The sequence below is a fragment of the Poecilia reticulata genome, chromosome 22 (assembly GCF_904066995.2).
Source record: "Poecilia reticulata chromosome 22, P_reticulata-male-v2, whole genome shotgun sequence".
Classification (NCBI taxonomy): Eukaryota; Metazoa; Chordata; class Actinopteri; order Cyprinodontiformes; family Poeciliidae; genus Poecilia; species Poecilia reticulata.
The window spans coordinates 11,419,274-11,432,685 of NC_088851.1; the positions used below are offsets into that span (position 1 = coordinate 11,419,274).

At 40.1% G+C, this 13,412-nt stretch overlaps 1 protein-coding gene across 1 annotated transcript; it reads right to left on the minus strand.

Moving 5' to 3' along the window:
• Positions 1–6,271: 6,271 nt before the first annotated feature.
• On the minus strand, positions 6,272–10,899 carry manea (mannosidase, endo-alpha). Its single transcript, XM_008399769.3, has 5 exons — positions 10,660–10,899; positions 9,477–10,101; positions 7,632–7,741; positions 7,451–7,527; positions 6,272–7,360 (listed from the first exon to the last, which is right to left on the minus strand). Exons 2-5 carry the CDS (start codon positions 9,985–9,987, stop codon positions 6,727–6,729), a joined length of 1,332 nt encoding a protein of 443 aa, XP_008397991.1. The 5' UTR covers positions 9,988–10,101; positions 10,660–10,899; the 3' UTR covers positions 6,272–6,726.
• Positions 10,900–13,412: the final 2,513 nt, after the last annotated feature.

Sequence of the window (13,412 nt, forward strand, 5' to 3'; positions counted from 1 at the left end):
ATTGTAAAAAGCTGGCTCTGACAGAAGTGGGGACATAGATTCTTCCCTGGGGACATGACACAGGAGGAGGTTCCTGGCATTGGGCTTGGCAAATTATGTCTTCCATCTCCCAAGTGACGACTCCCACTACATCTTGGGGGTAACAGTGGTGCAGGACCCTCAGCGGAATCATCAGGCGTGTAGAGTCTGGAGAGGGCATCTGATTTGATGTTTCTTGATCCTGGACGGTAGGAAATGGAGAGGTTAAACCGGGAGAAGAATACAGACCAGCGGGACTGTCTGGAGTTGTTTTGTTTAGCGGATTGTAGGTATGAGAGGTTCTTATGGTCGGTCCAAACGATTAATTGATGTTCTGCTCCCTCCAGCCAGTGGTGCCATCCTTCCAAGGCTAGCTTTATGGCTAGCAACTCCCAGCCAATTCTCAAGGAGGCGCTGAAGAACTTGTCGAACGTGTAGCTTATGTTCCTTCAGGGAGCAAGAATAAATCAGAATGTCATCCAGCTAGACAAAAACAAAATCATTTATAAAATTTCTTAGAACATTGTTGACCAGTGCTTGAAAAAAGGCAGGTGCGTTAGACAGGCCGAAGGACATGACCAAATACTCATAATGACCCATGGGCATTTTAAAAGCAGTCTTTCATTTGTCCCCCTCGCGGATACGAAGGAAGTGGTATGCATTTCTTAGATATAGCTTGGTAAATATAGTGGCCCCCTGAACGGGTTCAAATGCAGATGAGAGGCAGTGGGTATTTATTTTTAATAGTTATCTGGTTTAAACCTCTGTAGTCAATACATGGTCTTAAACAACCATCCTTCTTCCCAACGAAGAAAAAAACCTGCTCCAAGGGGCGAGGTAGACGTGCGAATGATTCCAACTGCTAAGGAGTTATGTATTTTTCCATAGTTTGGCGTTCGGGGAGAGAAATGTTGTATAAACGACTATTAGGCAGTGGGGCACCAGGCAGAAGGTCAATTGCGCAGTCATACGGACGATGAGGTGGAAGTGACAGAGCTTTGTCCTTACTAAATACAGGTGCCAGGTCATGATATTCTTCGGGCACAGAGGTAAGGTCGGGGAACTCGGAGGGATCATTAACTGGAGAACTTGATGGAATGGCTGAACGGAGGCAAGAGGCGTGACAGTAGAGTGACCAGGACTCAATGTGAGCTTTAATCCAGTTAATGTGTGGGTTATGAGTAACTAACCAGTTAAAGCCCAAAACAAGGGGTGAACTGGCTGCACTGAACACAAAAAGGAAAATGTATTCTGAGTGGTTTCCAGAAACTGGAAATATACTCTTTAATGCAGCAGTGTTCCAGCCAGAGGCCGCAGCCTTAATCCTAAAATCTATAGCAAAGTCTGACACTGTCCTTTGACGCTGCTTAAGACCCCACAGATCTCTGGAAACGGAGGACTTGTTGGTATCACGACAAAAAACCTGCTTGAGATCCTTTAAAAACTCAGAAAAGGTGCAGCCAAAGTTTGTGGGTGAGGGAAACTTAGCCCCTGCCCATTCCAGGGCATGTCCTGTTAACAATGACAGTATATAAGCAATCTTGGATTCATCATGACGGAAACTCTGAGGTGAATGGTTAAAGATGATCCCACATTGTAAAATGAAACCTTTACACTTCTTTACGTCACTGGATAATTTTTTGGGTGCTGGAGGTCGTACCTCTGAAAACATGGCAGAACTAGGTGTTCTCTGAATCTCAGGCGGGTCTGATGGCACATTTGGGACTTGTTGGGCAGAACCTTGAAGAAGGTTAGATAATTCGGCAAGCCGCCGGTTGGTCTCGGCTTGCCAGCTTCCTTGTTCCCGCAGAGCAGCATCATGAGATTGTATTAGGTTCTGTTGTTCCGATAAAGCTCTCCTAATTGCATCTGCAGGGGTAGACTGTTGGCCTGAGTGTTCTGTCAGGTTTGGTTCCAGTTTTCGAACCCACATGCACGAACACAATCAGGAGACACGTATTTCAAAACAACAATGATTTTTATTGAACAGGAGAAAAGGGAAAGGAATAAAACACGGAGCAGGAGTAGGTTCACCAGATCAGCCACTGTTAATAAGAGAATATAATCAGAGGTCGGATAATTCAGGGGAAACAGCGTTGTAAATGTGGAGGCTTACTTGGAGCAGCGGTAAGTTGTTCTTAGGAGCAGAGCGGAATACAAAGGGCGGCGTAGTTAATGGGGAACCGTTGGAGGGCGGACAGTTAAGCTGGCTGTGTGGAGTGCGGGCTGGAAGCAGACAGTGGTCCGGGAGGCGTGAAGCTTGGTGAGCTCCGGACACAAACAGGTACATACTGCTGTGTCACGAAGGAAACCACAAGAGACAAACGGACCAGGAAGGGAGTGCTCGAGGAAGGCATCCAATTGGTAAAACCAATGGCATCGTGAGGAACCACACAGGGATTAGGAGGAGACAAAATAACTTTTTCCACGAAGAGCTCCGGAGGACTTCAGGGAAGAGGAAAACACACAAAAGCTCACTCAAGGGGAAACTCTCAGAGGGCCTCCCTCTGGAATGATTGTTACCAAGGTAAACAAACACTCAGGAAAGGGAGTCTCAGCTCACCGCTCCTTAAATATCCACAGCATCAGCCAGATAATGCGCAACAGGTGTGTCTCCAGGTTCAACCACGCACTTCTGCAAGGGCTCTGCTCTCAGGCGGCATCTGGTTGAGGAATAGGCAAACAGCAGGCTTCCAAACAAAAAAGAAACAAAGAAACCAAAACAGAACCGATCCTGACATGTATAAGTCACCCAATCACTAAACTAAATAGTCCAGAGTTGTTGAAATGTGAAATTATCACATGTGAACAACAGCCTCGACTCTACAAAATCATTCTAGCACTAAATGTTGCACATCTGTCAAGAATGTCATCAAATGGAACGTGTGCTTCTTTCAAACTTTCATCTTATTGGCCGAAACCAATAAACAAAGTGTGTGGATAGCCAAACAGCCCGGTATGTTAATCAGCAGTGAATTTTCCAAAAAGACCTAATCAGCTCAAAGATCCAATCTGATCTGGCTGGACTTTTTGGAAAAGATTGACAAAAATATAATGGACTAGTGTGAGGAGGTCTACCACATAACATCTCATTAAAATACTGTTGTTTGCTTGTTGTAAATTCAAGCCAATATTTTTGCATGGCCTTTGGACGATGCAAAATACAGACTACAGTAATGGTAATGAACTTGAATGACTTAACAGAGCATGAAATTCTTGTAAATATTAGCTTAATGTTTAATTTCACGCATAATGAATGCAAGAACATTCACACATATGTATTTTTTTCCCCATTAAACTTTGGGAAAGCTTGTTAAATAATCATTTAAGGCCTTTCTGATCAGATTATAGCTTTAGGACTTGTGAGACTCTGGTTTCAAAATGAATGATCCAAACTGAAAGTGCAGCGGTTTAAAAAGCACTTATGCGCTTCTGCTAAACAGAATCAAGCTCCAAATGTGTTAGATCATCCCAACCTCTCATTAAGCACTTGGGTCAGACATCTATCTGTCATTGCTGTTGTGCCGTGAGTGGAGCTTAATGAATCTTGATCCTCAACAAATCTAGCATTTCTAGCTAGAGTTTAGTTTAAACAGAAGGGCATCAGGAAAGAAAATCTGAGTCCAGATGGCCCTAAATAACCCAGAGAGAAATGTTCTGGTCTTAACAAGTTGAAATTAGTTACAATCACGAAAGATCTGCTGATACTTAACGAACAAAAGGCGATGAATCGTAGCATAAAAACGGCAACTTACATGCTGTTGAGACTGGGCTTCAAAGTAAGGATGAAATGAAACTACTGCATGGGGAGAAGGCATCTCAAACGAATCTATTTTGAGTGAAAAGATTGCGCAGTCCATTAAGAATGTAAAACTGAAAAGAGCTTGCATGTCTGAACAAAGACCCACACAGACGTCTGCTGTGGATCTCATGAAAGACCCTCTTTTTGGATCACACATTCCTGTGACTTGAAAAACTTAATGTTTAAACAATATGCAGAATCAGAAAGAAAATGCACTGGAGTGTGAAATGGACAACATAAACCTGTCAGTAAGTGGCAACTTCAAACATTGCTCCAATTAAATATTTCAAAGCTGTTGTCTGTAATGGAGGATGTCACAGTTTTAATAGAGGTTGTCAGTGGTGTGTATTTCCACCAGTAGTTTTCAGACAACCAAATTTAATGAAATTTTTTTTAGAGAACCAGAAGATCTTATTCTTATACTCAGTGGGGGTCTATACAATTTGAAAGCAGTGGAAATACATTCACAAACCTTGATTTCATGACCTTGAAGTCATTGGTCTTCAGGATTTTCCTGAGTAAACTGCATTTCTCAGCCCTAAAAGAGTCCTGAAGCATATCATTGTCCTGGGTTATAAAATGACGCTCTAGCTTTTCAAGCTTGCACTGTTATCTGATTCTGATCAGAAAATATACTTGGCCAACTTAAAAATGTATTTTTTGCTAGCTTATTATATATAGACAGGTCCAAAATTGTACAAATCTCAGTCAACATCTGGTGTTTTTTGACTAATAAAACAACATGAGTATTCATTTGAAGGAAAATTACTGGTTTTAATTCACATTTTAATCCAATTAAACTCACAGCAATCAAACTATGGTTACAATTGCTGACCAACCTTTGCATATTTCCACCAGTATCTCCCTGTGTCAAAGTTTGTTGGAAATGGGCTAGACCTTTTGTTTAGAAAAATATATCTGATATCATTACAACATCTCTAGTTTTCTGAAATGCTAATTTAGTTCCTCATATAGTCAGCCCAGGCTGTCTGGCAACCATGGGATATTCAAAGTCCCTTAAAATTCCCCTTTTTCATGTTCAGTTTGAACTTCAATATGTAGTTTCCATCCTATCCAGAGGCCCAAGTGCGTCATTAAGCTTATTAGTTTATCAACAAGAGAACCTGACTAAAAGTAGTTCTTTGTACCGTCTTTTTTGGAAAATTTCTGAAATTCTAAGATTTTTCTTAGAAAGAAATCTTAGGCCTTGAGACACTTCCTAACATAGCAAAGTGCTAAGAATAAGGATGACTTTAACTGAGTCTTAAGCAGAAAAGATAATGGTATGGCTGAGAAAGGAGAGATATTGTCTGCAAAATGGATAGAACTGTGCCAACAGCAGGTACTGTTTTTTGATGCTGCGCTTTCAGACGGTGTAATTTGTTTGATGGGATATGAGGTTGTTTTGGGCAACATTTTTCCCACACTCCTTACCAGATGATGGCACTAATGGTCCATTGAGAAGAAGAACCAATCACAGCCTCACACCTAGCAACAGGGTCAACCACACCTCCTCACTAAGGGAGTGAGATTCTGGACATTTTGGTATTGATCCAACACCAAGTGGTTATTATATTCAGCAATATTCACATTTCAGGTGTGATGTATTTACATAAGTCTATATTTTTGAGTTCCAGTAAGATTTTATTCAGCTGGCTGAATAGATAACAGTTCCATCAGTCAGACAAAATTTGTATTACTGATCACAGATTAAACTGTAAAAACATTAATTTAAGATGGAGATTATGATTTTTTTTTTATTATGTTTTGGCTGAACGGTCTGCCAGAGACTGCTGTCTCTATGCTGGGGGTCAGGTTTGGGGCTCTCAGATTGTATTTGAAAGAAATCAAATGTTTTGAGCACCAACAGCACAAAGATATGAATTTCTCTCTCAAATTAAAAATGTAAGCTCTTAATATTTGGCATTTTAATTCCTACATATGCGCTGCCGTTATTTTGCAGACATGGAAGACAAAGTTAAAAATTTCTGTCCTCTACTCATAGGGTCACTCTCAGTGGCTGGCTCAATCACTATTCAGCAAAAAATCCTTAAGGTTAAAATAGGAGCTCTATAGCACTGAGAATCTGAGAATAAAGGCCCTAAGCTTTGGGAAAAACCTGATGGTTGGCACACTTCTACGGTTTCGACTTTGCCTTTGATAAATCTGCTGTGACCTTTTTAACAAGCACTTAATCCAGTATATTGAGAACACCTAGCAAGTGCAAAATAAAACTGAAATTGCTTCCAGTTGTTTTTTTTTTTCCCACCTAAAGAATTTCTCATCTCAGATAACGAGGTCACAAGCCAAGCAGGAGTGTGAAATTGTCTGTTATTCATGGTGTTGTACCCGTTCAAAACAGAAAAGCTGCCTGTAACAACTGTGACACTGGTAACAATCTGAACTGTGTGTGGTGTGTTTGATTGTGGGGTTTTGAAAGGTGATGACAACTTTCTACACATCAGCATCTGATCGTTTTATTCAAGTGATTCGTGCAAACACTTGTCTCACCACAGCGAGACACCTCAAATAAGGTGAAAGGAAAATATTGAACACACTCTCTGCATTCACAGTACGGGAACAGAACAAAAAAGTCACTCTGTCAACTTTGCTGTTTGGATCAATACGGCCCATATTAGCATTAAATACTGGAACATCTGAATTATATTTTAAGATCAATTCCTAATAAATAATTTGACAATTGAACATAAACAGAAAACACAAATCATAGTTTAAGTGCAAAAAAATAAAAAAATACACGACTGAAGTCAAAACTAACAGTGAATGAGTCATTATCTCCACTGTGGCCTTACCTCATTTAAAATCATTTTCAAATTGTAGTCCATTTCGCAAATTAAATGAGTTTTTCAGTAGTATATATCATTTTCAATAAATAGGCTCCATGATCAGTCCTGCCATCTTTGTCGCTCTCCACCAAATATTGCTGCCCATTTGCGAGTTATCTCCAAGTAGATGGTGGGCTTATTCGGCAGATAGTCCAGGTACACGGTTTGACCTGTTTTGGGAACGGCCGTCTCAATCTGAGTCCCCTCGTGCCACTCGTTGAAAGAGGTGATGGAGATAAAATCGGGTCTGGACTCCAGCGCCGCACTCAGCGAGGTTTCGTAGTATTTGCCGTTGATGCGATTTCGAGTGTTTTTGAAGTTCCACGGCCGAACGCTCGTGTCAATGTATCCGGGGCCGACACTCGGAATGAATACGAGGTCGTTGTCGTCGCAGAAGGCTTTGATGGAGACCCAGTTGCGCTGAGTGGAGCCGTATGTGAAACCGTTGGTAGCGAAGTAGGTGTAGAGGCCATCAAACCCTGCGGTCAGGATCTCTCGCTTATGTTTCTCTTCAACCAGCAGGGCGATGAAGATGGCGTCATACGGTGTGTCCCTGATGCTGCTGCTGTCTGTGTGTTTCAGCAGCTTAGCCCATTGCTCCGAGTTCATCAAGTAGGAGTCATACACATAAAAAAGTGGAAGGAGTTTGCCAGCGTTTGTCCGGTACTTGAAAAATGCAGGATGCTCTCCATACCTAAGAGATATGCAATCACTGGTAAATAAAAATGTATTGACTTAAAGTAGAAGGCGACTATAAAAACAGCTAATCTAGTACAACACCTACTTATCAATTATGTATTTGACATTGGTAAACATGTTGACTTCATCTCTTCCTTTGTAGGGCTCAATATGAAAAGCAACCTGAAAACAGACAATATTATTTTTTGCATCTGATTCCAACAGATTGAAGGTGTCAACATTGGATTTAAAATCCCCACAAAGCACAAAGCTTTTGTCATACGCACCTTTATGTGATATTTATGTGCCACCTCCAGCAAAGAAGGCATGATTTCATCAATTGGCTCGCCATTGTCATCATTTGTGGAAGGGGGATACCAGGAAACGGCGATGACACCTGATGATAAACACAAATACGAAGAAAAGCTACACAATATCTGAGGCAAAAGGCGGCTTTCTTTTTGAAGCAGATTTAAATGTTAACTGTTCAGGAATCTTAATTTATTCCTTTTTTTCCCCTTCCAAGAACCCCGTTTTGCTAGTGATTCGTTTTTAAAAATGTATCCATTACTCACTGAATGTATGAGAAAATTTTGCCAAACACCACAGCTCATTCTAGAGCAATGGTGTCAAACTCCAGTCCTCAAGGTGCCACTGTCCTGCAGGTTTTAGATGTGCTACAGGTACAAAATACTGGAATTAAATGGCTTAATTACCTCCTTCTTGTGTAAGTTCTCCAGAGTCTTGCTAATGACCTAATTCAGGACTGGAGTTTGACACCTGTGTTCTCGAGCAGTGTTTCTCAACCCTGGTCCTCATGCCCTGCATGCTTTAGGTGTTTCCCTTCTGATTAACAGGCTTCTGTAGTACTTGATGGTCATGCAATCATTTGAATCAGCTGTTCTGGAATAGAGACAGATCTAAAACATGCAGAGCAGGGGGGCGGTGAGGACCAGGGTTGAGAAACACTGGTCTGGATACCTTAACGTTCTGGGTCTCTTCCGGGTTCTCCGTTAAGTGGGATATGCTGATAAGACACGAAAGGTAGGAGTCCCTGAAACATCTTGATCAGCTCATTTACTCTTATCAATGTGGAACAGCAGCAGCTTGACTGGGATTTGGCTTCATTAAATGGTCTCACATGCTCACATAATCAGAATTTCTAAACACCCCACTTACCTTTGGGGAAAGTTGGTGGAAAAAAAGTCAGAATTTCAACAGAAGAAAAATGTTCTTGGTTTGAAAAACTTTGATGCCAAAAACATCAACATGTCAAGAGAAAAGGCTGAAACATCTTTCTTGAGACTCTTTGGGTCTCATTGTTTCATCTTTCAGCAAAGTGAACTGGGTCTCTAGACCTGCGGTTCTGAATGTCCCACTTCTTTGTCTAGGCCACAGAGAATCTCTGCATCAAGTTTGGTCTACCCGGAATCACGGTTTTCTCTTTAGGCAGGGACAACTGTTTTAATTTTGGGGTAAGTCTTGAGAGACGGGTATATGTTGATGAATAACTTTGGTGAATACAGAAGCTGAATTTAAACCAGGTGGATCCAGCTTTGGTTAGTTCAATTGGATTCAACTTCTTGGCTATCCAGGGATAACATTTTGTCTGCTTTATTTCTGTCCCATTTTTCTGTCTCTGACTCGGCTCTCAAAACAACAGACGAAAATGTTTTTGCTACATCTGCATCACAAAGCTATTAGGAAAGTAGATTCTACAATTTTATTGCAAAATCATGTTTATTGTCTAAAAGGGGTAAAAAAATAAAAATAAAAATCCAAAATCGACCACATGAAGATCTTTCAGATGTCAAGGACCCAGAGTGCACTAAAATATTTGCAATTTGGGGAAAAGGACGAGGCTACATTATGCTTGGTTTAAAAGAAAATGACTAACTTTTGACATTTATTGAATTAGGGAAGAGGAACTTCTAAATGTACGTAAATTCATAGTAACATTTTGGACAATCAAGAGCACATTCTTCATAATTAAAAGATGGTTTAGTTCAACCTAACGTCACCTGGGACATCCCCATTAACAACATTAAATTTAAAATGTCTAATTCAAAAATATTACATTTTTAAACACTGATAACCATTGATCTTAAAACTAAGAATCATATTTGGCTTACCAATGGCTGCTGTACGCAGCTGCTGCATATGTGCCTCTAAAACGGATGGGTCCCTGGAGCTGTACGGCCCTAAGGAGGGGTAATAGTTGGCCCCAATATCATCAGGGGGTTTGTGCCTTCCTTGTGGATATTCCTGAGCAACCTTTGCATCCCAATGTGGCAGCTGTGGATGATCCCAGTGGATGTATTTGCCATCAAATGTGGGGTTTCCATACCATACATAGTAGAAGGCATGGAGATAGTAGTTTGGAGGAGGAAACTTCCTCAGTGTGCTTTGCAGCTCTGCGTCCTTGTCTGACTCAACAGGGTCGCTCATTTTTGTCTCTTCGGGTCTTTTGTTGAAGTCTCTCTGGTTCTGAAAAGCAGCCTGTCTAAGATTTATTTTAACCTCACCAGGGCCGTCAAAAGGAGAGTCCTCTGGGGCGAGAGCCTTTAAAACCAGCGTTATGATGACGAGGAGCAACGCTAAGGAGACTAAGGTGATGCAGGATTTGAGTCTAAACCTAGCCATTTTTCACTCACTGCTGGGAGCTTCCCATAGTTCATTGTTGAAACGGCAGCGAGGGCCTGGTGGTGGAAAAGGTGCCATTGAAGGAGGGATGAAGAGTTGTTCTTCAGCCTGGTTCTTTGGGGAAACAAAAATCATGACTTCTTTAATTTCATACAACACTATAGTTATTTAGATGTTACAAAAACCTACAAATTAAAAAGGTAATCTTAAATGAGTCCTAAATATTTCTTATTGGTGCACCTCTAACTTTAGCAGCTTTGTTTCATATTTAGCCTTTTCTGTGAAGTGTTTCAGCTACCAATAACCAACACAACCAGAAGACCATCATCAATCTGATGACAATCCAATGAATTATTTTCAAAACAAAAAGATGACACGGAAATACTGTTTGTTTACTTAAATTAACTGTACAACGCATGTTAATTAGAGCAAATGCATATGGCAGCTGGCTAACATGTCAAAACTATGGTGAGGGTGTCCTAAGGAAGGAAGACTGTTTACTTTTACATATTTTCAGCCAAAGTCAATGTACACTGCCGTGAACTTCAGACCTTTCAATAGCAGCAGCTAACCATGGCAGGGTTGACGTGTTAGCTTTATTAAACAAAACTAAGAACTCGCTCTAGCCTTAGATTAAACAAGGTAAAGTGTTTAAAATGCATATGAACTTACAGTAACGGCGTGCTTTAGTCTTTCTGAGTTATTTCAGCTGTATAAGACACAGGGGACGTGCACAAAACCACCACTTCTGGTTCGGCACTTGTCCTGGAATGTATCCCAGATCTACAAACGCTCAGCTAGCATTGTAACCGTTTACTGTGACCCATCCATGCTTGTAGATAGTTGTGATGGCCGGGGCTACGTCACACTTACCGGAGAAGAATGCATACCGCCCCCATCAGGCTGGAAGTTGTAATACATCAAAAATCTGTCAAAAAAATGCGTGCAACTGAGCTGTACTGAAACATTTAACTGCATTTGTAACAAACCATACTCGCTACAAGTTTACTGTCGTTACTAAATTTTAAACTATTTGCCACTGTTAGTTCTGTAAGTTTCACACTTTAATGATGCACTGTTTCCCTACGTTTAATATTTTGATCCTATACAATGTATTGTGCTTCACATGGTTTTTATTTATTGTGACATGACATCCATGTATCGATCTATACAAATAGTTTGAAGATGGACATAATCATTGGAGCAAAAAGCATCCTTAAAGTTTTGACCCATTCATATGGGGTCAGTTTAATATAATCCACAGCTCCTGTCCCAGGTGGTTGTTAGCACTATCCAGCTACTAAATGTGCATTTTAATTTCTTCCACACTGCAGTCCACAACTAGTCCGCAAAAAACAAAACAAAAAAACCCTACAATTTAAGTGTTTTTTGTGCAAAACTATGTTAAAAGTAAGTTGTTTTTAACAAATATCATTCCACAATTAACACCCCCTTGCAAATCATTCAAAATAAGTGCCGCTAAAACTTTTTCAATTTAAGTGCTAGACATTTTTGATTGTGAACTCTGTTTTGTTTCCCTGGGGTATAAATGTTACAAGACACATACGTCCATTTCTCAGAACTGAAGTGGCTTTGTTCATTAAAGGAGAAATGCCTTCATCATGATGTGTAAACAATACTAAGACTGCCTCCAAGGGTCAAATTTCCATTACAATTTATTTTATCTTTTTTTATTGCAACTCAACAATAAGATTGTGGTAATCCAGATGAGACTTTGTCCCCGTTTTTTCTGCAGCCCTTTATTTACCAGTTTTATTCAAGTTGGATGCAGACTCATCGGATTGGGGTTCAAAGCCAATTCCTCCCTTTTTTCATGGGTGATCACTTAACTGCCTGAATGACAAACTTTTTACCTATAGCCACCCGAACTAAGGTCAGTTATCCTTCCTGGAACACGCAGTCAGTGCAAACGTCAATGTGCGGAGATCCTCTAGCAGACGCCAACAACTGGGTACAGACTTTACACATACTTTGCATTCAGGCAGATGCTTAAGCAATGAAAGAAGAATGAATTAACTCTGACTCCAGCATAGCTTGCTAAATATTTAGAAAAAAGTAAAAAAATATATATTTTGATTTAAACAATTGCTCAGGAATAGAAATGGAGTTGGGAGTGATGAATTCCATTAGATATGGAAGAGCATGTTCAAGAAGATAAATAAAAATGACAACTGACTTTTCCTTTCATCCATTTTATTGAATGTATTCACTTTGAAATAACCTTTTACAAACTGCAAAACAGCTTTTGGTAACACCAAGGAAATAAGTTAAGCAAACTGAAAGTAATCCATAATGAAAAAAAGAAAAACATAAAAATAGAACAAAAAAAAAATAGAATGAAAAAAGCAACTTTTTTCTGTTTGAAGTTACAAAAGCATCTTGTGAACAGTAGAAACTTAAGATGGACACCAACCAACCGGCTAGCTGGACAGTGTGGCTGTATTAGTGTAGAACGATGAGCGACACCAGCAATGTCATGAAAAAACCTCTCCCATCTACTTGGATGCTTACCGTTTTACATGAGGCGTGCACCGTTTGTGCACCGCAGTGCCATATTTATACACCAGGTGGCAACACAATCACACAGCAAAGCTAAAACTACCCACCCACACTGAGCTCTGCTAATTTTCACACCTTGCACCTCGACTGAATGGGTGAGGAGAGGAAAGCTAGTGTTAAGCAAACTTAGAAGAAGCAGTTCCAATATTATGGTTTTCTGAAGCTTGCAATGTCTTTTTTTTGTTTTTGATTCATCATTACCTTGGAAACAATGTGTGCCAACCCCCATGACATTCATAACTCATAATCCGTCATCAATTCAATCGCTCGCTCAAGAAAAAAAATTAAGATTATAGAAGGGAGGAGGGAAAAAAGTGAGGAAAAACTGTCAATACCAGCTAAGAGCAAGAAAGCAGCATGTTTTTTGTGTAGGAGTCGAGTCGAAGGTACAGGGAGACGAGACAGAATGGACAACGGACGCCGAGAATACATTTTGTTTGCGTAGATGATGTCCAAGATCAGAAGGGCCAAATTTGTTCATTCAAACTGGTCTGTTCTACAAATATGAAGGTGCTCTTTATTAATGGTTAAAAAAGTTCATGTGCACAAGAACCACTAATATTACACATGCTGTGATAAGTTGAAATAAGACTTTTGTTTTGGTCCTGCAGTGGAACCGCAGTCCCAGTTAAAACACACGAGGATTTATTTATTTTTTTTGTCTTACCGTTTTTAAGGTCAACATAAAATAATGTTAAACCTTCTTTTTGTATTTATGAAGACAAAAAAAAAAACAAAGATTTTTGCAACTTGGTCACATTGTTCTTTGACATACAAAGAAAGCATTCCCTAACACAACAGAGTACCTCAGAAAACCTCAAGTAGCATTAGAATTAAAACCACCA

Coding starts and splice junctions, on each gene's coding strand:
- manea (XM_008399769.3), bottom strand. CDS start 9,987: ATGGCTAGGTTTAGACTCAAATCCTGCATCACCTTAGTCTCCTTAGCG. Junction 7,742..9,476: donor GCTGCGTACAGCAGCCATTG/GTAAGCCAAATA, acceptor GTTTATCATCAG/GTGTCATCGCCGTTTCCTGG. Junction 7,361..7,450: donor GTCAAATACATAATTGATAA/GTAGGTGTTGTA, acceptor CATATCTCTTAG/GTATGGAGAGCATCCTGCAT.